The following is a 27,793-nucleotide window of genomic DNA, read 5'->3' as shown; positions in this document are numbered from 1 at the left end:
ACAACTGCTCAGATTAGCACAAGAGCGCGGTTTGTTCGCCAAGATGGTCGCTGACCTTCGATAGAAGATAGCACAATAAGAAGAATTATATGACACCTCCAAGGAGTCCAAGGGCTTGTCGAGAAAGGGCATTCTACTCTATAACTTTCTGTCTTTACCAATTGCACAAATCTGCTACCACCATCATCATTTACATACAACACCATCTACTGCCGAACACAAATAGTATTTTCATCTGTAAATTACATGTGTTCTCAAGGCAGATTTGCCTGTATGCAGGATGAAAAACCTGAGTTTCTGGAAGGAATAAACACTGCTGCCTTCGTATGAGATTGTCTAACTCACCTTCAAATGAAATTTAACAATCATAAAGATTCCTCTAGTCACAGAAAGAATTGAACGTAGGCATTTTCCAACCAAAGACACAACTTACTGTCATTCTTCCATTCTGTGCTACAGAAGCACTTATTTGCAGCTCTTCACTGCGAGATACAAATCACTGCTAACAGTCTTGTAAATGGGAAGAACGAGAGGCTATTCATGAAATTTGCATAACGATCTGGTGAAGAAGGGCATCAAGGGCAGATTTCTTATGTGGAGAGTTGTTGGTATGTGGAATGCACTGCCAAAGGTAATTGTGAATGCAGGGAGTGTAAATGATTTCAAAGTTCAATATGATAGGCATGTTGCTGGTTGGGTGGGCCTCCCACAATGAGTCTACTCACTGCATAGAAGTTACTGTAATAATAATAATAAATCAGTTAATTACAAGATGTTGCTGACTTATACTGAGATTGTATTATATGTTTTGACAATGCTGAACATCTGGATATTTTTGTCGAAAAAATAACCTTCAGTAGTATGATCCTTTTTCTCATGCAATACCATTAGAAAGAAAGGCATTGAGTAGCCAGCACCTGAAATCATGAGTGCCCAAAATATCCAGATGCGACTTACTAATGATTTTCACTCAACTCTCAAACCATCAACAACATTAGTATGCAAAAAGACATTCTAGAGCCATTATCTTTAATGGTTAATAATTTAATATTATGGTATGCAGATAGCCATCCCCCCCCCTCACGAACATACTACATTAATTTCAAAGATATCTTGCCTTATTTTCCTACTAAACCTTGAATTTATTTTAAACAATTCAAGTTTGGAAAGCTTTCTGATTAAAACATTTTGCACAGTGTATCAGTCATTATGTAATAAAATAAGTGTTAAAATCATTAATTACCTTCTATATCAACTGGCTTATTTTCCAGCCACTGAACTTTTTTGATTCCAAGAGTAGATTTTGTGATCTGAACACCTGGAATACATGCAATAAGATGTTCAAGAGGAACACTTTGAGGTTGGATGGGCCTTTTTTCTATATCCTCATGCAAGCTATCATCACTACTGAGACTGAAGGCTGATTCTCTTTTATGTAAATCAATACTTTCTTGATTATATATGGCATCATGAAAAGGGAATGCACCAAATTCAGCTGTGTAGCAGGAACAGAAACTGCATAAAGTTGAGAAAGAGAGAGAAGAAAATTATTAACACTTCAAAAATATCTTGTGTTTAATAATTTTAATATAAAAGAATTCGAACATATATGTGCAATTAAATATAATGTTGAAGCTACTTATACAACATTTTTTAAAGTTAATTTTGAGACAATCTACAATATGATCTAGGAAGATAAATTCATATTGAAACTTGTGCAATGTGTTTTGAATATCACTTAAATGCTTACTGTTCTGAACAGCTTTTCAAGGTTTTAAAGTCAGCGGCTTTCACATACAAGTAGATTAGTCATGAAGATACTTCATGTGCAAAGTTTATTTGTTCATACTTGGGTAATGGATTAAAAACAACATAATTTACTTTGTAAACAAGGGAAAAAAGTATTCCTAATCCAGAGTAGTTTAATGATAAGGTGATAAATCTTTTTTTTTATTACTTATGTATGGATAATATATGACTTCTGCATTAATTCTATAATATTAGGTTTGGCCCTCACTGAAGAGACCTCAATAAATCAGTTGAGGACTATAGAGACTTCCCAAGAGTCTTTTCAACCAACTTTGACACACACACACATATATATATATATATAGAGAGAGAGAGAGAGAGAAGCTGGTTTATAGAAAACCAATACAATAGGAATAGAACTGGAAAGGCAGAAAGAAGTAGAAGTAAGAAATTTTAAAATAAGAATACTGCAGCACTTAGCAGATAGCCCTTCAGCTGCATTCTTCAATAGACAGTTCAAATTCTGAAAAAGAAAGGACTATCACTTAAATCCATGTGGATGGTGAAGACATGTCCACCACACAAGATGTCCTGGACTCTTTTCAAAAACCAAATCTGTTTGAAGACAACAGTACTTTGGAAAACCCTAACTCCTGAAACATTAATGCATTTCTTGTTCACAATCAAAACAGGCTCCACAGATCCATTACAGCAGATGAAATTACTACATCCTATAAAGCAGAGTTTCCCAAACTTTTCCTACGACGGAACACTTCACAAATCCTGTAATTTTCACGGAACACCTTGGTTATTTTGTAATGTTTTAATTAATAATTGTTAATTAATAACTGATCATTAATTAATGATCAATTATTAATTAATAATTGTTAATTAATAACTGATCATTAATTAATGATCAATTAAACAAACATCATTAAATTAATTTGTGCTGATTTTCATTGACATATCCCATTCTGATCACCAAAAATTTATAATGTTATTATAAGTACTTACGAGTGAATGCAGACTTTTTCTCCTGTGTGCTGGTAGTTTTCCCCTCCTTTTGTACATCCTGGAGATCGCTTTGTAGGCTGGTGGTGGATGACTCACTATCTGTTGCATCACAAACACCTTCAATAAGAGATTTCTTAATACTAAAATTAAACAAAGTCATTTGTGTCTTATTTATATTAAAATTTAAATCTGCAGGCCTATTACTTTTAAAAAATCATGGCACTATGGTTTCTAAACTTTCACCCTACAATACGAACTTGAGAAGAAAGTATTCAGTATTACTAGATTTGAGAACCGGATACAGACTACCTTGATCTTCAATTTTAGTGTCAAAATTTTCTTTATACTTCCTTGCTGATTGGTCACTAACATTTGCGACACAGATGTTATTTCTTTTAGTTTTGAGAACAGAGGATACGCTGTTGTTTTAAGGATACTTGCGACATAAGACTGAATGATATAATCACGTAATCACAAGAAAGATATTTATTTAACCAAATATTTCGGTCTGGAAATAGCAGACCATCGTCGGTGGTATTAAAGCGTGGAGGCCTTGCTCCATCATCCCAACCTGAATCGTAATGACTGCATATCTATATCAAAAATCTGGGAAAGCCTAATCAAGATTACCCATTAATTTTTTTTTTTTTTTTTTTTTTTTTTTTTTTTTTTTTTTTTTTTTTTTTAATAGCAAATTCAATCATGTTTCTACTTCAAAATATTTCGTTTCATACTTAGTGATATAACATCACGCGGCATGTTCTAATTTCAACGATCTATTGTTAGTATTCTAGCTTGTATATTTTTTAAACTGTTCTTGTAATACCACCGACGATGGTCTGCTATTTCCAGACCGAAATATTTGGTTAAATAAATATCTTTCTTGTGATTACGTGATTATATCATTCAGAGGATACGCTGCCCATTGGTTGTAATCGGCTTGCAAGCAATTTTTATGATCAGTCATAAACAGCGGTATTCTCTTTCCCGATTGTTGAAAGATTTCAATGTGTGAAAATTAACGATAATTCATGAACATTTCCATGTTTAAAAACATGCCGCTTGGTCACTGACATTTGCTACACAGATGTCATTTCCTTCAGTTTTGAGAACAGAGGATATGCCACCCATTGTTATATTTTTATGACCGGTCAAAACAGTGGCATTCCCTTTCCCAAATTTTGATAGGTTTGATGTGTGAAAACTAATGATAATTCATGAATACTTCACGTTTAAAAATACATGGCTTGGTCACTAACATTTGCTACACAGATGTTATTTAGGCGTTCTTTTCGACAAATTCACAAATATTATTCTCCTCAGAATATTTCCATTATAAAATATTTAGTGGAAATATTTATTTATAGAAATATTTATATTTCTATAAATTTATAGAAATAATATTTATAGAAAACTAAAATGACAAATTCCAGGAGAACTTAACGTGGAACACTTATTCACCTTCCATGGAACACAGTTTGGGAAACCCTGCTATAAAGAATGCTAGACAAGAAATTCTCGATACCTGATGATCTGCAGATAGAACTTTACCACAAAGCCTGGGATTTTATTCTTCCCATTCTAATTATATTCTTTAATTATTTTTTCCCTACAGGTTATATACCAAGTGTGTTGTAGGAGGCCATACCTTCTTCATTTCAAAACCTTTCAAAATCTTTCTAATACTGACTACAAGATTTTTTTTTTTTTTTGCATCAACAACAAACTCAGAGTAGAAATGAGATATATAATCAAAAGCACACAGGTGCAAAAACATTTCCAGCTGTGTACTTTTGACTAGGATGTAGAGGTTCAGGCCAGGCAGTAGAATTTAATCAGCTTATTTTACACAATCCACTCTGCATAGTTAACATGAAAAAGCAGCAAACGTCAATATTCTTGATGGATCTTAGTCAAGCATTTGACAATGTCTGGCATTCCTTTTTCTTCCACATCATCCAGCAAACTGGTATGGCTAAAAGGTTGTTATCTGTCATTAAAGGAACCTGTGTCAATACGTCAACCCATCTCCTAGTTAATGGGTTCCTATCAGACCTGGTCAAAATTTAAAAAGGAGTCAAACAAGGTTACTCTTTTTGTCTATTACTATTTGCATTGGTTCTTGAACTTTTTTTTGCAGGAAGTTGACAATTTGTATGCTGTGTGAAGGATAACAATTCCCAAAACAACGAAGGAAAATAAAATATTATTATATGCTAAAAATGTACTAGTTATTTGAAGGATAATGATTCCATACACATTTCTTCCGATAAAATTCAGCAAAATCAGTGTATTACCTGACAAGACAAATTCAGTTTTTGGAAAGTGGGATCTTGGAGGCATTTCTTTGGACTAACCCCTAAGAGAAAGAGAGAACCAGAACCTCTTGCTATACAGCAATCCCTCAATTAGTGCACCTAATGCATTCTTTAAAACTGGCGCATTAATCGAAAACACACTAATTGAATATAATAACCTATGGGAAAATGCATAATTCATTCCTCAGATTTCTTTTTTGACCCTTAATTTTTTTTTATAAAAGAATTAGGGTATGTCTCTGGGCAAAGTTAAAGGAAAACCATGAAGCTGAAAGACAAAATATATTCAAAATATAAATTTATTATTCTGCTTCTTAACAAAGAATTGAGCTAAAGTAGTTTGGCAGCATTGTTCCTTTTTTTTTTTTTTTTTGCAACTGACGGCACACCCTATCACCTCTTCTGCAAATTTTACTGGTTGTCTCTTCACCAGGGTCAGTTTCTAAGCATTGCTGCTTAAAAATATCGATTGCATGAAAACTATTTTCAAATTGTTTCTGTGAAACCACTTTGGGCTTGTCAGTGATTAAATTTTCTTCATGTTCTTCCGGATCTTCCCGCTGTGCATCTAAATTTAGCAGGGTGGAATCACTCAACTTCTCAGAATGAGATTTAATTAACTTAGATTCATTTGAAAAGCCTCTAAAATCATTTGCACAATGTGGAAGAATGTGCTTCCAAACGGCTCGGATATTGCTAGCAGTAATTTCATTTGACTTTGTGACTTTCTAACCTGGCTGAGATTTCTCTGATTTGGCCAGAAAAGTCTTGGAAGGCATTCGCTTCCAAAAAAGGCCGGTTTCATCGACATTAAATATTTCTTGATCACAATGGTCTCCTTCTTACACAATTTTCTTCAAATTCTCCGGATATCTCCTTATCTGCACTTGTAGCTTCTCCTGTGATTAGAACATTATGTAAGTTATTTCTCTTTTTGAAACAGTCAAATCACCCAGCACTAACATGGAATTCTTCTTCTTTTCCATCATTGATAGCCCTTTCTTTCCAGGTTACAAAGAGCCAATGCTTTTGATTTAACAAGGCCAGTGTTTAGCAGGATCCGTTTTTGGTTACAATCTTCGATCCATGTAAAAAGAAGTCTCTCTAATTCAATCATTATAATACTTGGATTTCGAGTGCATGCATGATGAATTTGAAGCAGCCTTACCTTTCTCTTTGTATTCGGCAGTTGATTCACCCATTTTTGTGTTCTTGTCCTATTTCTGCTCTGGACTTGCCTTGTTCATTTTTCTTTATTATTTCAAGTTTTTCTTCCAATCAGATTGCATTTCGAACCATTTTCACACTTCTATTTTTTACTCACTAATTCTTTTACTCATAATTAAAGGTTAGGAAAATAATTTAAAATAAAAAAGTAAGGAAAACAATTGCACGTGATATGATCAGCCAAATGCTATGTAAAGTACACAACATAAATTTTGGCAGTAAATTTGGAACTTAGTGTACATGGAAATAGTGTAGTATGCCATTAAAAATAACTCTGTAAAATGTTTCAAATCGGTAACTAAATTATTTCATCCTGGTGAGTGATTTTCTAAATAGTTAGCCATAAAAAATGTATAGATAGAAAATTTTTAAAATCTGTAACAATTATTTTTAAGATGTATATAGGTGCACTAATCAAATTTTAGAGCCGCACTAATCGAGGGATTGCTGTATTCCAATTCCTTCTCCTCAATGTGCTTAACTCTAAGACTGCTACAACATTCTAGCAAAAAACATCGAAACCAAACCTTAGAAGACTGGAAAATTTATCTACTTTCCTTCTTTTCTAAACCAGAATACTCACAATGATAATTTTCCCTGTCCATTGGTACACAACAGATATTCCAAATGTTACTGAAGAAAAACAATTATATAGTAAACCTATACAATATTGTTTTGTCCAGCTGATATTAGGAAGTTAAAAAAGAATTTCTTCAACTATCTAAGCAGAATGGAGGGTTAGGGCTTCCAGTATTAGAATTCTGCTATTTAAGCAATACAGCTTCAAAATTCCATAAAATATTGCTGCACAAGCAGATACATGCACACCTTTTCTGGTATTACCTGGGTTTTTGTCTCCCATTATTTGAAATAAATGTTTAGCATGGTTCTGATTACTATAGCATTCTGTGCTTAACTCTAAGATTGCTACAACATTCTAGCATTGACATTTTTTTCATTAATAATAGTCATCATTTTAATAAAGTACAGAGACAGCTACAGGTTATAGTAATAACTGCAAGTTTAATATACACCAAAATAACCAACTGGTGTTTTGACCTTCATATCAGGGTCGTCATCTGAAGTATACACATATAAACAAGCTATGTTACAATACACACAAATGCTTAAGTCACACTAATTTGGCAACCATTAACCCTACTGGCCTGAGCTCTTATGGGGAAAAAAAGTGCAAGCACATCATCATCATCTGGCCACAAACTTTAAACACCTTTCTCAGCCACCTGAACCCACACAATTTACCAATGAAATTGAAAATTAAAACTCACTCCCTTTCCTGGTTACACATGTCACACATCTTTCCTCAGGCAGTCTATACTTCATAGTCTACCACAAGTCCACACAGTGGCTAAACAAACACACGTTAACTCTTACCACCACCCTTCACAAAAATCTAGTCATTAATATCCTCAAAAACAGAGCTATATCAATTTTGTGTAATGAGGAAGCTCTTAAGCAAGAATTACAGGTTATTAACAATAGATTAATAAACCAAGGCTAGCAAAAACACCAATAAAATTCTTCACAAAACTACAAAAACCTGAAAATAGAAATAACAGATTACAGTAAAATCATAGCGATTCCATAAATTAAAGGGTTATCAGATAAAATGCTACAACATTACAACCTTAATGCTACTTTTAAGCCATCCATAAAATTAAGAAACATTCAACTCCTGCAAGGATCCCCTTCTACCTCTGGCCCATCCTGAGGTATACTGAATCCAGTGCAACTTATCTTATTATAGTGATAGTAGATGTATAATTCCAATCTATAAAAAAATAATTCAAATGATACATCAAATTCAATGAGTTAGGTAAATCAGGCCTCTCAGATCACACTCAACACCAAATTGATTGGAAAGGTACCTGTTCCTGATGTCATAGAAAAACCTGATATGACATTCTAGCAAAAAACATTGAAACCAAACCTTAGAAAACTGGAACAGGTACATAAGGAAGCCTATGAAATTTTGATCAACAATCATAATGTAAACAATAATGGTGGCCTAAAAATACCAATAGTATTATTAAGCTCTTATTTGATATATTGGCCACCATCAATACTGTTTTTGTTCTAATTTATTTATGATTCATCTCTAGTATAATTTTTATTAATTTATCTGCTAGTAATTTCTAGCCAAACAGATGACAGGACTCATGATCAGAAACACACGTTTCTGATCGTGCACTCCAAACATATCACAGAATTAACTGAAACCTACTAAGTCCCTACACCACACTAAAACATGGTTTGAAAGAAAATTAAAACAAGCCAGTGAGATACTGATTCATCATTCCAATCTCAACAAGAATGATAGAGTCTAGAAGAACAATCTACAATCCATATGGCATTCAGGTATAGAACATCAAAAGAACAAGATGGTAGAAGCCTGACACAAGAAAACCTGATCAGTGAAAAGAACCCAAAGTTAACAGGACTGTAGAGTAGCAAATGATGTAGTTTCACTTTTTTTAAAATTATTTTATTATACATTTATCCTAATTTTTATTATTATGAATTTATCTTATTTATAATTTTAAAGGAGCCATAAATCATTCTTATATTAGCTCATATGATCTGCTCTTCTGATTTCATTTTGTTAGATGAACCGAATAAAATTAAAAGCACACTGATATGCAATGGATACAACAAAACTACCATTCCAAAAATTATTGATAATTATCATCCTTCTACCAGACTACAATCTGATATAAAAAACAATTTCAATACCCTACCTTAAAGGAAAATCGGAACAAATAGCAAGGGTTCTTCATAAATTCAAACCAGCTCGAAAACTGACTTCCTTTCTACCATCTATAAAGGATAAATTACCACCTCCTTCCTCATCAGGCATCTATCACGTATCCTGCTCAAGACATCTTTGCTATTTTGGACAGACTGGCTATTCTGCCTTGATTAGAATTGAAGAGCATCAAGATTGTATTACATTTTTGGAATCTAACATGTGTGGTCTTGCTTCTCATGTTATTGATACTAAACACAGAGATCTCTGGAATTTCATCTTTTCTTGAAACACTGGAAGGCTATGAAATCATTCATACCTCAACTGATCAGACTGCATGCCAATATCCACATTTTAGGAATGATCTCTAATAATTGTTCATAAGTTTTTTTATTTAATAAGTATCTGAAATTATTTTTTATTTACACAAATTTCTACAATTTCCTTTGAACTATAATAGTGCAATATCACATGACTTATGACCTCACTGTGATTCATGTTTTGAATGTAGTTAAAACAGTCTGATTTCCTGATGATGTCAACGAAACTATTAATGAAATATATATAATGTAATTTTTGTTACGTGTGTAAGTCAGTCGTGAAAGTTATTTAAATATTTATTTACTTAGTTGCTGATACATTGCAACTTCAGAGAGCAAACAGCCTATCACAAACAGCAACAATTAGTTAACAGTAGGAACAGTTCAAATTGTAATCCACAACACAAGGAATTAAAATCCTAATTGAGATAATCTATTGTTGGATGCAGAGAGAGAGAGAGAGAGAGAGAGGGAGGAAGGAAGGAGTTGATAGCTATTAATTTGATCTTAAAACAAGTGTCTCCAAGATTTTTGATAAATTGATACAGCCATACTCATTGAGGTTTGGGGAATGTTTTAAAGTCACTGCTGATTCCAGACAGTCTCTTTGACTAGTAATGATTTTTTTCTTCCATCTAAACCTGTGTGAAAGGATGTCCAATGCATGGTCTGCTAGTACCACCTTGTCATGATGATGGTATCAAATTATTTCTTATCTTCTCCAAGGCAGATGTCAACAGATCTTCCTGTCTGTTTATATGTTTAAGCCAGGTCATTTCATAAGCTTCCTGAATGTGAAAAAGGAGAATGAAAGTTTAAGAAAAGCTTGGGTGTGGATTATAGCCAATTGCTATAATCAGCACCTGATTACAGCAAATATAGCTTTTCTGAGGATGCTACCCAGACACGATACTGTATGCACGGCAACTAAATGGGTTAGCCTTCTTAAAAAGATGCCAAGATACTAATACAATCCTGAATTGTGTCAAAATTAAAAGTAAGTTCCATTCAGCCAAGGCCCGATGTATTTACAAATAGGCTGGTTTAGTACTATTGCATGAACAAATTAGCATTAATTGTGTTGCAAGCTTTCCACTTGGTTCTACTATAAATTAAAGATGCCAAGAAATTATATTCTTGGTTTAATTCTTTATCCAAGTGTAAGCAAACAAAGTGTGCTTTATTTGCTTACACTGAACTGCCTAACACTAAGGCAAGTGATATGAAGTCATTAGCCTCTATATATGAGTTGCCCAGTCGTGAAGTTACTTCACGTGCAAAACTTTGTTTGCTTAGACTTGGATTAAGGATTAAACCGAGAATATAATTTCTTAGCAGTTTTAATTTATAGCATTATTCATGTGGAGATATCAAAGATAAGTAAGACTATCAACACTTTAAGCAATGAACTGTACAATATTATAAGTATTGAACTGTGAGGAGTCCTTCTCAACATCTCTAAAACTGCAACAAATAAGGAATTCAAAGTAGTCAAAAGCTGGCACAAGTAGAAATTTGAAATTTTATATCATTGTTCTTCTTCCCCATAGTCCTAAATGGACCATTGGGTCACTCATGGCGTGCAGGTGATATTCTTTGTTAGCCTCCTCCAATCATCTCAGTCTTGTTCTTGATGTCAGCTGAGAAAGGGAGGAATTTGTCCATTTTTTGATGTTATCAGTCCATTTTAATCGAGGTCAGCCCCTAACCCCTGATCCAAGAACGATTCCTTCTAGTGCTTGCTTTGGAATGCCATTAGCCCTGTACACATGACCGAACCATTTCATCTGTCTTCTTCTGATGACTGACAGAATATTTTCCCTTTTTCTCCCGTCTATTGAATTAATCAGTTTTCAGACATTTTCATTGGCTTCATAAGCGGTATAGGGAATTATAAAAAGTCTTTTGTAAGTTTTCATGTCAAAAGACAGGAGTCTCCTGTCATCTTTCCTCCATAAAGTCCAGGCCTCACAACCATACAAGAGGATAGAATTCACCAAGGTGTCAATTGGTCTTAGTCTGGTTGTGATTGCTATTCTGTTATCTTCCCACAATGGTTTTAACTTCTGTAGAGCCACGGCTGCCTTAGCAATTCAGAATTTAATGTTAGATTTTGAGTGACCATCTTGACGCAACGTGCTTCCTAGATAAGTGAACTTGCATACATTCTCAATTTATTTATTGCCAATTTGTATCTTTAAGAATTCAATGTCTGATTTTGAGGTTATCATTATTTTTGTTTTTTGTAGGCTGATGTATAATCCATATTTTTTTAATGTTCTGAAAAGGCGGCTGGTTATCTCTTTTAATTCTTTGTCACTTTCTGCCAGAATGTGACGATATCGTCTGCAAAATATAAATTATTTATTCTTAGTCTGCCAACGATTATTCCAGTATCATATTCATGAAGAGCTTCATAATTATTATTAGTAGTAGTAGTAGTACGGGCAACTCCAAGGAGTCCTTAGACTCAGAGGGAGGCACTAACATCATGTCAAGAACAACTATTCAACATTCGCACAGTATCGTATCATACGTTGCCTTGAACTCATTCACAGTTATGGCACCCACAACAGATTCTGGCAACTTATTCCACTCATTCACCACTCTCCAAGTAATAAAACCTAGCTCTAACACCTTTGCTAACCACACTCTTGCCCAGCTTCCATGGATGGCCTCTGGTTCTCCCATCACCAGTCCTATTCTCAAAAATATCTTCTGAATTAATCTTATAGAAACCCTTCAGTAATTTGAATGTCTCAAACATATCACCCCTTTTCTGCCTATCAACCAATTTCTGCAACCCACAAATCTTCAACCTGTTCTCATAAGGTTCATTCCATAGACCTGCTATCATCTTGGTCACTCGTTTCTGGATCCTCTCCAGCTCCTCCCCATCTAGAAGAAACCCTGGTGCCCAAATTTGGGCACAGTAGTCTAGGTGGGGTCTTATCAAGGCCAGATACAGAGGGACAATAACCTGTTTGTCTCTGCTCGTCAAAGTATTTTTCAGCAACCAAGCGATTTGATGAGCTGATTTAGCCACTTTTGCGATGTGCCCCCTAAACTTCAACTCCCTATCCACCAACACTCCCAAATCCCTGGCTTCGTCAATCTCTTGGAGTACAGTTCCACCAATGTGGTATACTGCTGCTAATCTTTTCACCCCAAAATGCATAACCTTACATTTTTCCACATTACCCTGACATCCATTCTCCTTAGCCCAGCCCTCCAAACTATCCAAATCATCCTGCAAAATTTTGACATTGTGTGCATTCAATATTGCTCTACCCAACTTTGCATCATCGGCAAACAAATGAACAGTTCCTCTCAGATCCTTTCCTATATTGTTAATGAACAAATTAAACAATAGTGGTCCAAGAACAGATCCTTGTGGTACACCACTAGTCACAGGCTGTCTTCTGGACTCTACTCCTGAATAAACTACTCTCTGATATCTCTCCATCAACAACCCTCCTATCCATTTCACAAACCCTATATCCATCCCCATATGATGCAGTTTACTGATTAGAATTCCATGTGGTATCCTATCAAAGGCCTTAGCAAGGTCCAGTAGAATCACTGTAAACCCATTACCCTTATCCAGTTCAGCCGTCAGTGTGTTATAAAACGTGAGCAAGTTACTGAGGCATGATCTACCCCTTCACAAAACCATGCTGTACCCCATACAGTATCCCATTTTCATCTATCCACTCCTGTATTTTCCTCTTGACCATTTTCTCCAAGACCTTGACAACGATTCCTGATATGCTGATCGGTCAGTAATTTACAACCGCAGTCTTGGCACCTCCTTTATGCAGCGGAACTATTTTCCCCTCTTTCCTCCCCCTCGGGACTAACCCAGACCTGAGACTCAAATTAAACAAAATGGTCAAGGGCACTGACAATTCTTTAGCCGCTTCACGATACGACACAAGCAGGTATACCATCCAATCCCACAGGTGTGTTGACATTGAGGTTTTTTAATAGACTATTCACCTCCACTTCATTCACCACTAATCCCGTATAAGCTGTTGGTTCCTTCATTTCTGCAATGTTACCACTTGGATGATATACTCTTGCAAAGTGCTCACTCAGTAATTCTACTATATCAACTGATTCAGTTACCTCCCTACCATCGGCGTTCTTTAAAATCATTCTGTCATATACATTTTTTCTTTTACTTGCGACATATCGAAAAAACTGTTTAGGATTCTCTTTAACTTGCATGGCTAATTTTCTTTCATAATCTGCTTTTGCTTTTCTTACCACACTAGTTACCCTTCTGGCCTGCACTTTATACCATTCATGTGCCTGCAGATCACCTTTCTCCTTAAATTCCCTCCACAGTTGTTTCTTTTTTTGCAGTTCAAGCTTAATGGCGTTATTCATTCATTTAACACCTACTTGATTTACCATTCGGACTTTAAGTATACAGTCAGCCATTGTCTCCTGCAAACACTCCTTAACCACCTCCCATGCTCTATCAACATCCAGCCCTTGCAGTTTATCATGCCATGGCACTGAACCAAGCAAACTCCTAAGCTTGTCATACTTACCAGTCCGGTAATTCCACATGTACCCTGTCTTAATTGAAAATTCCATACCTTTAGCCACCTCCCAAGTCAAGACCCTATGATTACTCTCACCAATTGGTCGCAACGTGGTCATATTCGTTACAGCCAAATTCTCAGCTGCAATTACTAGGTCAAGCACTCTCTGCCCCCTAGCATTTTCCATTACATGCTGTCGCAGATAGTTATCCCTTAACTGCATAAAATCCAATTCCTTCCTCTCATGTGTCCTCTCCTCCTTCCAATCAATGTTACTATAGTTGAAATCCCCCATAATAATTACCCTCCTTCCACTCATTGCTTTAATTGCTTATGCATACTATCTCCACCATTTATTCCATCACCTGGTCTATAGCAGCACCCAATTGCATATTTTGTTCTGCTAGCCTCAATCTCACACCAAATAGCCTCGAATGTGCTCTTTTTTCTATCCTGCAGTGCAACTTCTATTCGCCTTGGCTGCAGTTCATCAGCTATCATCAATAATACTCCCCCCCCCATTTTATTCTCTCTGTCCCTCCTGAACACATTATACCCTTCACATTCCATCCCACTAGCTATATCATCTTCTGTCAGCCATGCTTCACTAATGCCAATAACCTGTGGCCTGGAAGAGCCAACCAAGGCCAAAAATCTTTACTTCTTGTTCCTAATACTCCTAGTATTAGTATACATGAAATGCAGAAGCCCGTTAGTCTCACCCCTATTTTGATGCCTTATACTAACTATTCCATTCTGATTTGTTGTCCTTCGTACTTGCTCGGGCATATTATACACATTCATACACTCAACTGCCTCCCTAGAGTCTGCATATCTACTTCCTCCTCCCCTTAACAACTCTAGTTTCCCTGATTCTGCACATCCACTTCATTCAACAACACTTTTTCAAGTCTTCGCACACCAAATCTATTCAAATGCAAACTATGTGTTTCATCTATGACATATTCCAGAAAACAATTAAAAAGAAGAGCGGGACAAGATGCATCCCTGTCTTACCCCCAGTTCTGCCCAGAATGGTTCACTGTTGTAATTTTTAATTTCAATTCTCATATCAGATGAGGAATAAAGAGATTTAACAATCCTAATGATTTTGTTGTCAATACCATAATGTTCTAAAATTTTCCATAATGCCTCTTGTCATATTGAGTCAAAAGGTTTTTAAAAGTCTAAAAAGTTATAACAGATGATTTTGTTATGTTCTATGTATTTTTCACCTAGTATGTGTATTGCTAAAATATGGGCGATTGTACTTCTGGAAATCTGCTTGTCCATTTGATAGTCTGCTTTCTATTTTCTTTTCGATTCTTGACAATAGTATTTTAAACAGGATTTCGCTTTGATGACTAATAAGACTTATTGTTCTATCTTCATCATTATTATACAATGATATAACCACAACTCCACCAATAATGTGCTGTCCTAAACTCATCAGTAGAGACATTCGAAGAAGCTGTCAATGTGCGAAGTCAAGGTCACAACCTTTCTGCTACCTCTAAGCAAGTTCCAAAGTAGAAATAACAGTATCCATTGAACGAGGAACGTACTACTTATCTCCAGTTATAGGCAAAGCATTTGTTCGGATGCAGGAAACATACTGACCAAATCCAACCCCCCTCCCTCCCTCCCAAAAGAAATATTCTACAAAAAGAAGTCAAAGCCTTAAAATAGCTATTAAAAAAAAACATTAATACTAAGATAATAAGCCGAAAGGCTATTTTACCGGCGAATTTGTTAATTGAGCAGGAGATGGTAAATCCCATTTTATTTTATAGCCGGGTACGAAACTCGGGTCGAAATCCATCGACATCCATAGAGTTTCAATGCCGAAAAAACTATCGGCGGAACCAAGTGTAAATGATCACTTGGGTAGTACAACACCAGGGCAACTCCATGCAAAGGTGGAGTAAGTTCCATCCTATAGTACACGAAGTGGTGTACTATATATTGAAACTCTATGGGTGTCGATGGATTTCGACCCGAGTTTCGTACCCGGCTATAAAATAAAATGGGATTTACCATCTCCCGCTCAATTAACAAATTCGCCAGTAAAATAGCCTTTCGGCTTATTATCTTTGTAATTAACAATATTTTACAATATATAGTACACCACTTCGGCAATTCGATAGTAGAGGTATGTAAGTTTCGGGTCACTTAAAACTTTGATATTCCAGGTCTACCTACTCACTGATGAGACCTCAAAAAAAGGTTGAAACCGGTCTGGGTAGTGACCTCTTCTCATATGTAAAACAGTATTTACACATCTCTTAGGAGCTGGGTTTTATATTATGAGAGAATATTAAAATTAGTGATGGATCTTGCTCCACCTTTGCATGGAGTTGCCCTGGTGTTGTACTACCCAAGTGATCATTTACACTTGGTTCCGCCGATAGTTTTTTTCCGGCATTGAAACTCTATGGATGTCGATGGATTTCGACCCGCGTTTCATACCTGGCTATAAAATAAAACGGGATTTACTATCTCCCACTCAATTAAACATTAATACTATTACAGGGGTGTCCAAAAGCTAAGGATGACTACACTTCTACCCTTATATGAAATATTTTCATGATTACAGCCAAATGTAGCTAGCTATGATCCCCAATTGACTGGACAGCCATTATTGCTGGTATAATTAGTAACATTTATAAAGCAGGAACTGCTCGTTTATATGGAAAAAAAAAACTTTTTTTTTCATTACAAGAACTAATTAAAACCAGTCAGTTTTTTACTGAACAAAAACTGAAGTACAGTGTAATCTCAGTTGTCAGGATGCATGTTAAATGGACTTTTATAATGCATGAAATGTGGTCTACTATAGCAGACCACATATCAACCTGTTGTTTACACAACTACTGCTTAGTCAGTGATGGCAGGATGTTTAATCTTTCTTTTGTATCTTCAAAGTAAAAAGTGACCTAAGCAGGATGTGTACAGCTCATATGATATTATTATTACTTGACAGGGAGTCCAAAGACTCATCAACGGAGGGCATCTACTCTACAACTCTATCTCCACCACCCACAATCCACCAACTACGATGAACAACTACACCATCTATCGCCCACCACTAGTATTTTCACAGACAATCACAAACATCTAAGCCCAATGGGGGATTCGAACCTGCAGTCCTTTGGCTGGAGAGCGGATATGCTAACCACTTGGCCAACTGTAAAAGGAAACAAAATACTGTTGCTAGAATATAAAATGCAAAGAATTCAAAATTGGCAAATGCCGGATAAGAGATTTAAAGAACTTGTCTTTTCTAAAGAAAACAGTCCTAATAATCAAAATATTAAATATGATGCACGAAGCACATTATATACTCTTATCATTAAGAAATGGGGGGGGTGCAGGAAATGTCACTTTTAATGGAAAAGAGTATGTGAGAAAGCAACATTCTTTTATTCTAAAATCACAATAGTCTCCCCTGGCCTACTTATTTTATATACATTTGTTATTTTACTAATGAGTCTAATTAACCCAAATACACATTTGATTTAATTAGTTCCAATTACGGAGGATGCATTATATTTTTAAGTATTACTTATGTTAGCATATACACATGTCTGTTATTAATACTTAAGAGCATATTATCCGTATCTTCTAGTAGTACTTAACAACATACCTATTCAAAGGTAGAGTCCCTTGATGAGTATCAAGTAGAGTATGTACACGTGGTGCCAGAGTTTTCAATGAAATGCATACATCAGGTAATGGATATACGCTCTCTTGTTCTGCCCATCCCTGGGATTCAGAAATATGAAAGTGGCGCTCACAGTATGGTTTTTCTAGAATCTGTTGTATTTCCTATAAAATATACAAGGAGAGATTAAAACCATTTTTTTTCAATAATAAATGAAAAAGAAATGCTCTATGCAAGTCCTATTATTTAAGAATTAGTTTTAGTAGTTATTTCAAAAACTTTTATTGATATACTTCAATTTAATTATTTTAATAAAATGCAATGAAAGGAAAGATAAATTAAAGATGTCAAGAAATTATATTCTTAACTACTTTAGCCCATTCATGAAGTTACTTCACATGCAGACTTTGTTTGCTTACACTTTGGATAAAGGAAGAAACCAAGAATATAATTTCTTGGCATCTTTAATTTATAGCATAACCAAGTGAAAAAACTTTCGACAATGAAGAAAAAGTAATGCTATTATATAGGGAGCACAATGCATGTAAAATAGAAATCATCTCCATATGAATTTTGACCCATAATAATCCGAGGCCAATTCTGTTTGTAGCAGTGACAAAATACTCTAAATGTACTATAGCTGAGAGAAATGTGAGGGTGCCAACTCAGTCAAGAGGATGATACAGGAAGCTAACACTAAAAGACAAAGTGATTTGAAGAGTCATACTGAAATCTTGGCAATCTAATGTGAACTCAAATAATGAACCAGGGGTTCCAAGAATCTACTGGGTTTCAGGTTAGTAAAAAAACCTTATGTAATGCAATGCAGAGTTTATATCTGTAGATAGGCATGTGTACATTAAGCAAACATCAAGCACTGCAATCAACAGTACAGACAACATTAGCAAAATTAACAGTCAGTCAGTAATTGGAAGCCATTACTATAGAGATGACAAACAATTCCTTTTGCAATTGGATGGATTTTGGTGTGGTAAATGTCTGGGATATGATATTATTACACCTCTACCTTCCCCCCAAATACATCATCACAAGTGATGATGTATTTGGGGGGGAAGCTCACAGGTAGAGGTGTAATAGTATCAAGCTGTTTCTTACCTGAACTTTTGGTTTTAGTGCCGGAAATGATGTGTGTCAAAAGATATGTAATGTCTCCTACATTATGGCAGTATTAAATAAAGAAACCGATGTTCCTCTTTCAATATAACAATTCACCAATGCACCAAATATATCAAATATGGTTTGAGAACAGATATGGAAAAACATGATTTGCATCTTTTTCCATATCTTCCAATTGAAACACAAGAGAGCAACTGTCAGACAAAAGAGAATGTTGGTGAGAATTAAACCAGTGATTCCAACATAAATACATGAATTAGTGGTTGAAGAAACAATGTTTGAAAATATTATCATAAACAGGCTGAAAGAGAATTCTTAAGAAGGGTAGATAATACGAGGATCTACCTATTATTGAAGTATGAGCACAATTTATATATTCTCTGAAACTGACAGCTGTTCCAATACTTATTTCATACACACAGTTACTTTTTCAACAATGTCATATTAGCTAGCAATGTGATTAAATTTATTCTAATGGTTACCTGCTTACCATTTAGAAGCTAGCACTATTTACTCCTAATGATGACCATGATTAATAAATTTGAAATATTGAGTATCAAGTTTAATTTTATTAAAGTTAATTTACTTGTAAAATGACACAATCTTCATTTTTTTTTTTTTTTTTTTTAATTTCTGATCCATACACAAAAGGCCAAAAGACAACACATTAGTGCATGTGTGGGCAAGAGGAATAGAAGAAAGGAGTTTCAAGCTGGACTGCAAAAGGTGTTGGTAAGCAGTAGCTCTTGTTGTAATGATTTTAGAGGAGAGTGGAGGTATAATAGGGGCCAATTCAGTAGAGCAGTGTCCATGAATGCATCTGTAGAAGATGCACAAGACAGAAATTGAATGTCTTGTGTGTGAGAGAGAGGGGGACAATTAATTAGTCGGATTGCCCTCTTCTGGAAAGAATCGAGCAATCTTAGAGAGAATTTTGGTGCACCACCCCAAATATGGGAGCAATATTCCATGGTTGGACAAATTTGGGATTTGTATACAGTTAGCAGCTGTGAAGTCATGTCTTGTGCAAACAAATATACCAAGTTTTTTGGCAGCTGCAGAAGATATAGTTGAAATGTGTTTGGTCAAAGAAAGATTGGAGGTGTGGGTCAGTCCAAGAAGAGATATGTGAGTATTGTTGAAGGTAATCGGAAAGGATGTAAGCTCTTTCTTGCAAGAGATCTGACAGGATTGATGTCAGAAGTTTTTCCACTTGGCAATACTATAAATTAAAGGTACCAAGAAATTATATTCTTGATTTAATCCTTTATCCAAGTGTAAGCAAACAAAGTTTGCACCTGAAGTATTTTCAGGATTGGGGCAACTCATATGTAGAAGCTAATGACTTCACGTCACTTGCCTTAGTATCCCATAATGCAAAGCACATATCCTTACAGACATGTATAATGCTATGCATTATGGGAAGGTTTTAACCTTTGAGGTCTCATCAGTGGAAGCCAGACCCAGAGGTGGTACTAAGGTTGAAATAATGCAGAAGTTATATTTTCATATATGAGCAGCCACACCTTATTATTAAAATACACTAGATTAGAGATAGTTGTTACGTCTTTCCACTTGGTAATACTATAAATTAAAGATACCAAGTAATTACACCAGATGGCTTCAATCATAGGTCACAACACTGACTGAATTCAAGTCATCTGATATCATTTGCAGCATGCCCCCTCCTTCCCTATCCTGTCTATCCTTACTAAACATATTGTACCCTTTACACTTGATATCAGTCAGTATGTCTGATTCTGATACAGGTTTCACAAATGCCTACAATCTGGGGTCCCAATATATTGACCAAGGAAACAAACTCTACCCTTTTTTTTCTGATACTCCTAGCAGTTGTAGTCATAATAAGCTACCTGCATGTTCTTTTGTATATGTTTGTCTGCTGTCTACATGACAGAGTTGAAAAACTTGCAAATCTCCTTCTCTAGAGCCTCATTATAACCAGACATCTTCGCACATGTTTGATTGGCCCAAACTGGATGAACACGAAATCAAAATCTCTCTCTCTCCTCAATCATTTCCATGATGATGCCCAATCCTGTTATTAACACAGTTACAGAACATTGTTGTCTTACACACAAATTTTCACCATTCCTCCCATTATAATTTAGTTTCTCTGTCATGTTTCATACCAATTATTAGTTTTTCAAGACTACTTATACCAAACACATTCGTGTGTAGGCCATCCCTCTTATACAAATACAAATCTCCCCTTGAACTTACTCCTTACATCCATTCCACCTGCATTGAATTATTTGCCTTCATGGCCCTTCTTAATTCATTTTTATCATATAGAGATAATATAGTTATGATTTTTATTTTCTCACTCTTACTTCTTTCAACAATGAACTCATCACTAGCTAAGTCATTAGTACCTACCACAATTACAATCTCATTAACTTTTCTGTTTTTGAATTGTATGTGCTATATTTTTAATTTTTGCTCTGGGAAAACTTGAAGTTATAACCCACTCATCAACAGCATGTTTTATGACAGACAGCACTTTTCTCTTGTAATATTCCCATGATTTTTAAAAGGTCTGTCTTCAAGTGAAAAATCTGATCCCAAAAACATTCTATTTGGCATAAACAGAACAAAGCCTGTTCACCCCCAAGTTTCTGTCCACAGTTTTACTTAGCCTCTTCTAAAGTATGTTTGCAGTAAATTGTGCTGGAAGAATCAGAAGAGGAATTCATTTATAATTCTCATATTGCTTTATTTCCCTTTTTGTAAATAGGTTCTAAGAGGTAAACAACTTTAGATATCCAGAATATCTTTCAAGTCAGTTTTTGTATCGCTTTTAACATCAACAGTTCCTTTTACAGTACTCTTTCCTTCATTTCTAAGACTTTTCAATAAGTCTAAAGAACAGGAGTCTGCAACCGGCAGCCTGCATGAGGCCCAAAAGTGCATTTTTGGCAGCCAATAAAAGGTTGGCCATACTTATATGGCATGTGACCCGTATGTTGAATTATTGAAATAATACATTTTATATTATGAATAATAAATTAAAAATAATTTTATACCTATACTTCTTGATATCAGCGTGCAACTTGGTGCGAGTCAACCTTGTGAGTCATCATGAGTGGGGATAACAAAGGCGACTTCATCCGACGACAACCAAAATTTTGGCGCATATTAAAGAACGCATTTTCGTTAGAAAATATCCCAAAATTTTATCGATGCTTGCCAAAAAAGCAGGGAGACACATATTGTGATGCATAATCTATATTATTTTGTTTTTATGTGATAATTTTTCATTGAGCTTCATTTTCATGCTTGTTTCATATCTCGTACTTTAAATATTTGCGTTTTTTAAGACTGTTATAATAAAAATTAATTTTTATTATATCAGTCTTAAATATATGAGTACAGGCATGGCAAACCCGAGGTACATGATGCTGGACCATGCCTTACTTCATGTAATATATATCTGTTATATTATTCTGTAGACTGGTTCCTCCTCTTCTTTCTTTGCTTCTTTCTCCTCTCCTTGCTCCTTCCCCCTGATGCTATTAGAGTATTCGAGGGCTAGGGGTGAGTCTTTCCTATCTTGCGAAGTCATTTCGTCTTATGCAGCCACCGAAGGAGGCAAGCTAGCCTCAATAGGTGCCGGTCCCAAGCCCGGATAAATGCGAGGGTTGATGTCAGGAAGGGCATCCGGTCGGAAAACTTCAGTGCCAACTCAAACTATGATTATGAGTCGAAGAGAAAATGATATAAGAGCTAGGGCGTACCCCTTAAGTGAAGCAGCCACATCGCCCTACAGCTGTGAGAAGTGGACGAGGGCTACTGCATCAAGGGCGGGTGCGGTTAAAGAAGCGAGCCCAGCAGGTGGAGAGGATGTTGTGAGTGGGAACACTGAATGTTGGAAGCATGACTGGAAGGGAAAGAGAGGTGGCAGACATGATGAGGAAGAGGAAGTTGGACATTTTATGTGTGCAGGAGGCAAGGTGGAAAGGCAAAGGAACTGGGAGATGGATATAAATTGTTCTACTCTGGAGCGAATAACGAGGGAAGAAATGGTGTAGGAATTGTGGTGTGTGGCAGAATGAAGGGTGAAATACTGGACATGGGTAGAAGGAACGACAGGATCATGCGAATGAAATTGAGTCTTGGAGAAGAGCGGGTGGTCGTATTATGTGTATATGCCCCGCAAGTTGGTTGTACAGCAGAGGAAAAATATGAGTTCTGGAACGTGTTAGATGAAGAAATGAGGGAATTGGTAGAAAATGAGATGGTGATTGTCGGAGGAGACTTGAACGGGCACATAAGAAGACAGAATAGAGACTGTGAAAGGGTGCATGGTGGCCACGGAGTGAGAATGATGAACCAGGAAGGAGAGAGGGTTGTGGACTTTGCAGTAGCGTTTGATCTGGCAATTGTGAACTCATTTTTCTTCAAGAGGGAAGAACATTTGATAACATTTAGAAGTGGTAACAACAGCTCACAAATAGACTACATTTTGACTAGAAGAAAGCATCTTAAGGTTGTGACAAATTGTAAAGTAATTCCAACAGATCAAGTAGCACAACAACACCGACTGCTGTGCGCAGACTTTAAAATAAGATCGAAGATAAGAACTTCTGGTTGCCATGGGATGAAGACAATTAAGTGGTTTCGCTTAAAAGAGGAGAGTGTGAGGAATCGTTTAAGAGAGAGAGTGTTAGAGAGGATTTCGGATGGACTGGAAAGTGTACAAGATTGGTGGAAACATAATTCAAAAGTAATCCTGAGCTGTGCAATCGAGGTGCTTGGTGAGACATCTGGAAAGATTAGAGAACAGGAGGGATGGTGGTGGAATAATGATGTACAAGTGGCAGTGACAGCTAAGAGGAAGGCAAAGCAGAAGTGGGATGAGTCAAGAGTGGAAGAGGACAGGGGTGTACAAAGAGAGAAAGCAAGAAGCCAAGAGAGTTGTGGCACAGGCGAAGGCATATCAAGATCTGTATGATCAATTAGAAACAAAGGAAGGACAGAGGAAAATTTACCAACTAGCGAAATGTAGAAATAAAGCAGCTAAGGACATCTTACATGTGAGGCAGATCAAAGATGCTGAAGGAAGAGTATTATGGAGGGATGTGGACATAAGAAACAGATGGAAAATATACTTTGAGGGACTTTTGAATGAGGAAAATGCAAGGACTCAAAGAGGAGATGGCGCAGAACATCAGTAGAATGGAAGTGACGGAGGCCATGAAGAGGATGAGGAATGGAAAAGCGGTGGGCCCCGACAGAATTCCAGTGGAGGCATGGAAGGCACTGGAGGAAGAGGGAATTGACCTGCTGTGGGACCTGTTCATGAAATTTTGCCAACAGGAAAATATACCCGAGGAATGGAGGGAGAGTACTCTTGTTCCTATCTACAAGGGTAAAGGGGATGCACAAGACTGTAAAAATTACAGAGGAATAAAGTTGATGTCCCACACAATGAAGATCCTAGAAAGGGTTCTTGATGGTAGATTGAGGGAGGAGGTGGAGATTGCAAAGGAACAATTTGGCTTCATGCCTGGTAGATCAACAACAGATGCTATCTTTGGGTTACAACAGATGGAAAAATATCGAGAGAAACAAAGGGAGCCACATCTGGTATTTATTGATCTGGAGAAAGCATACGATAGAGTACCAAGGCAAGAAGTCGGGAGGTGTCTGAGGGAGAAGAAGGTGCCGGAGAAATATGTCAGGTTGGTGCGGGAAATGTACAGAAATGTGAAGACAAGTGTTCGGACCTGTTTGGGACAGACAGAAAGTTTTCAAGTAACAGTTGGCTTGCATCAAGGGTCAGCATTAAGTCCGTTTCTGTTTAATATTGTGATGGAGGTGGTAACAGAGGAGGTGAGAGAAGATGCAACTTGGACAATGTTGTATGCAGATGACATCTTGCTGTGTGTTGATTCAAGAGAAGAAGCGGAAACTAAACTGGAAAGATGGAGAAAAGTACTGGAAGAGAGAGGTATGAGACTGAGCAGAAGTAAGACAGAGTATATGTGTTGCGCAGTGGGCGGTGGCCAGGAGACAGACCTGGAGCTGGAAGGAAATGTCATCAGGAAGGTGAGAGACTTTAGATACTTAGGTTCAACAGTGGAAGAAGATGGAGGAGCTGAGATGGAAGTGGGATGCAGGATACAAGTGGGTTGGAGGAACTGGAGGGAGATGGCTGGAGTGTTATGCGATAAGAGGGTGCCGATCAATCTGAAAGGCAAAATTTATAGGACAGTAGTGAGGCCAGCTATGACATATGCTATAGAAACTGTGGCCCTGAGGAAAAATAACATCAGCAGGATGGAAGTAGAAGAGATGAGAATGCTTAGGTGGATGTGCGGTGTGACCAGAAAGGATCATCTGAGAAATGACTATGTCAGGGGAACAGTGAAAGTTACGAACTTAGGAGCGAAAATACAGGAGGCAAGGTTGAGATGGTTTGGTCATGTGATGAGGAGGGAGGACGAATATGTGAGAAGAAGGGTCATGTAGATGGATGTGCAAGGAAGGTGGAAGCATGGGTGGCCAAAGAAGAGATGGAGGGAGCTGGTAGAAGAGGACTTGAAGATGAAGAACTTGGATGTGGTGACAGCCCAAGACAGGAAGGTGTGGAGGAGACTCATAACAAACAGTGACCCCACTTAAGTGGGAGAAGCTGTAGAAGAAGAAGATATAATAAAAATTAATAACTCAAATTTTTTTTCACTTACTATTTTCGCTTAATTAAATGCATGCGGCCCAATTATTAAAAATAAAAATTGAACGTGGCCGGAAAGTCTGGAAATGTTGCCGGCCACTGGTTTAGAACATTCTGCAACCTTAATATTTATCATCTATCTTATCTATCCAAGTCTTTCCATTACTTCTGTTCCCCCCCCCATACAGCATTCTTACATTTTTCTTTGCCTTTTCACAGGTTACTTGCTAACTTTCAACATGATTTTTCCTATTTTTTGGAGTGTCTCATTAGCTTTACGACTGGGTCACCCATGAAGTACAATTTCTCTCTTTATGCAGACTTTACCACATTTCATGACTGAATTGTTATCTTCATATCTGCCAATTAGTTTTAAAGGTTTCTTTTTCTCTCTCTAATAAGAGAGAGAGGGAGAAAGAAACAGACTACCTCGGAGAGGAAATCAGCAATAAGCAGTGATTACATTTGCTGATGGTAAATTTTCTATATTTTATTTTTCAAATCAGTATAATAAAAAAAGATAGTTTATGTTCTTTCATTTTACTGACGATATTAAAGAAATTATTTTCAAGCTACTTTCAAATGCTTGCACTGAAAATCATGTTGTTAAATATTTATAGATAACAATGCTTTCAAATAATATCTATTGAAATAAATTATCTGAACTTTCTTTTTTTGCAAAATACCATTCTATAAATAAAAAACTTAGATTACTCTTACTGCTATTGAGAAAAATCTCCAGAAGTCACACTAAAGAGTCCCAAGCAATAGTGCAGTATACATCATATACGAAGGTGGTCTGAAAAGTTCTCAGCCTAACAATGATAAAACAAATTTTTAATTTCAAAATTATTTTTATTTTTCAACATAATCTCCAGTAAGACTAATACATTTATTCCAGCAATGCTCCAGCACCATTATCCAGTCCCTATACTGGTTCTTAGTAAGATCTGCAAAATACTCCTCTACAGCTGCAATCACCTCTTGATTTGAAGAAAAACTCTGACCAGCAAGGAAGAGTTTTAGTTTTTGGGAAGAGATAGAAGTCAGAGGGAGCCGAATCTGGGGAATAGGGTGGATGTTCCAACAATTCATAGTGCAGATCCCTTAATTTTCCCACTGCCAAAACACCTTTCTGCACTGGTGCATTGTGCTGATGAAAGATGATTTTTTCCTTCTGCAATCCGGGTCTTTTCTCACGAATTTTTTTGTTTAGTCTGGTTAAAAGATTGGAATAATATTCCCCAGTTATTGTTTAACCCTTTTCAAGATAATTCATAAACAAGATGCCTTTAGCACCCCAAAACACCAATGCCATGCCATGGAAATCGTCAGTTCAATCAGCAGGAAAGGTCATGCCATGACCTTTCCTGCTGATGGAACAGACTTTGTCTTCTTTGGTGCTGAACAACCGGCTCCTGTCCACTGTTTGGATTCTGATGTGTAATGGTGAATCTAAGTCTAATAAATAGTAATAAATTGATGCACATAATCAGTTTTATTCTTGATAAAACGCTCCAAGCACTGTTCAGAGATTTTCATGCGAGTGCATTTTTGATCTGCTGGGAGCATGGCACCGATCTTGCACAAAGCTTTTTCATTTGCAATTCCTCATGTAAAATATATCCTACATGTTCTTTTGAAATGCCTATAGTCTCAGAAATTTCACGCTTTGACTCGTTGGTCATCCAATACTAGATCGTGTACTTGATCAATGATTTCTGGTGTTGTTACACTTTTTGGAAGTCCTTCTCGTGGATCATCTTCAAGGCTGGTATGGCCACGGTTAAACTCAGCAGCTCATTTCTGAATCGGATGCCGAGTTTAAACATAGATTTTCATGCGAGTGCATTTTTGATCTGCTGGGAGCACGGCACCTATCTTGCGCAAAGCTTTTTCATTTGCAATTCTTCATGTAAAATAATCCTAGAGGTTCTTTTGAAATGCCTATAGTCTCAGAAATTTCACGCTTTGACTCGCTGGTCATCCAATACTATATCGTGTACTTGATCAATGATTTCTGGTGTTGTTATACTTTTTGGACGTCCTTCACTTGGATCATCTTCAAGGCTGGTATGGCCACGTTTAAACTAGGCAGCCCATTTCTGAATTGTCGAAAACAAAGGAGAAGAGCGCCCATAAACTTTTATGAACTTTGAATGAATTTCTTTTGGTGTTAAACCTTCTTTTACAAAAAATTTTATAACCCATGATACTCAAATTTTATCTTTCAAGGGATACAGACAACACTTTTGCCTCAGACAGCTGTATAAAACAAACTACTTGATAGAATGACTTGCAATTTCACATGGATGCTTATTGACAGATGTACCAACTTAGGAAA

At 36.4% G+C, this 27,793-nt stretch overlaps 1 protein-coding gene across 3 annotated transcripts in view; it reads right to left on the bottom strand.

The window, feature by feature from the left end:
• Marf1 (meiosis regulator and mRNA stability factor 1-like protein) overlaps positions 1–27,793 on the bottom strand; it is a 655,603-nt gene that overhangs the window by 262,932 nt on the left and 364,878 nt on the right. For all 3 annotated transcript variants that reach the window (XM_090397518.1, XM_090397519.1, XM_090397520.1), the window contains 2 exons: positions 17,595–17,776; positions 1,244–1,515 (listed from right to left, as the gene is read on the bottom strand). In XM_090397518.1, coding sequence (XP_090253644.1) covers positions 1,244–1,515; positions 17,595–17,776 — 454 coding nt within the window. The remainder of the gene's footprint in view (positions 1–1,243; positions 1,516–17,594; positions 17,777–27,793) is intronic.

The sequence above is a fragment of the Typopeltis vanoorti genome, chromosome 9, assembly GCF_054136105.1.
Source record: "Typopeltis vanoorti isolate ZY-2024b chromosome 9, IOZ_Tvanoo_1.0, whole genome shotgun sequence".
NCBI classification, from domain to species: Eukaryota; Metazoa; Arthropoda; class Arachnida; order Uropygi; family Thelyphonidae; genus Typopeltis; species Typopeltis vanoorti.
Note: the sequence above shows the minus strand (reverse complement) of the source record. Positions and strands in the feature narration are given on the sequence as shown.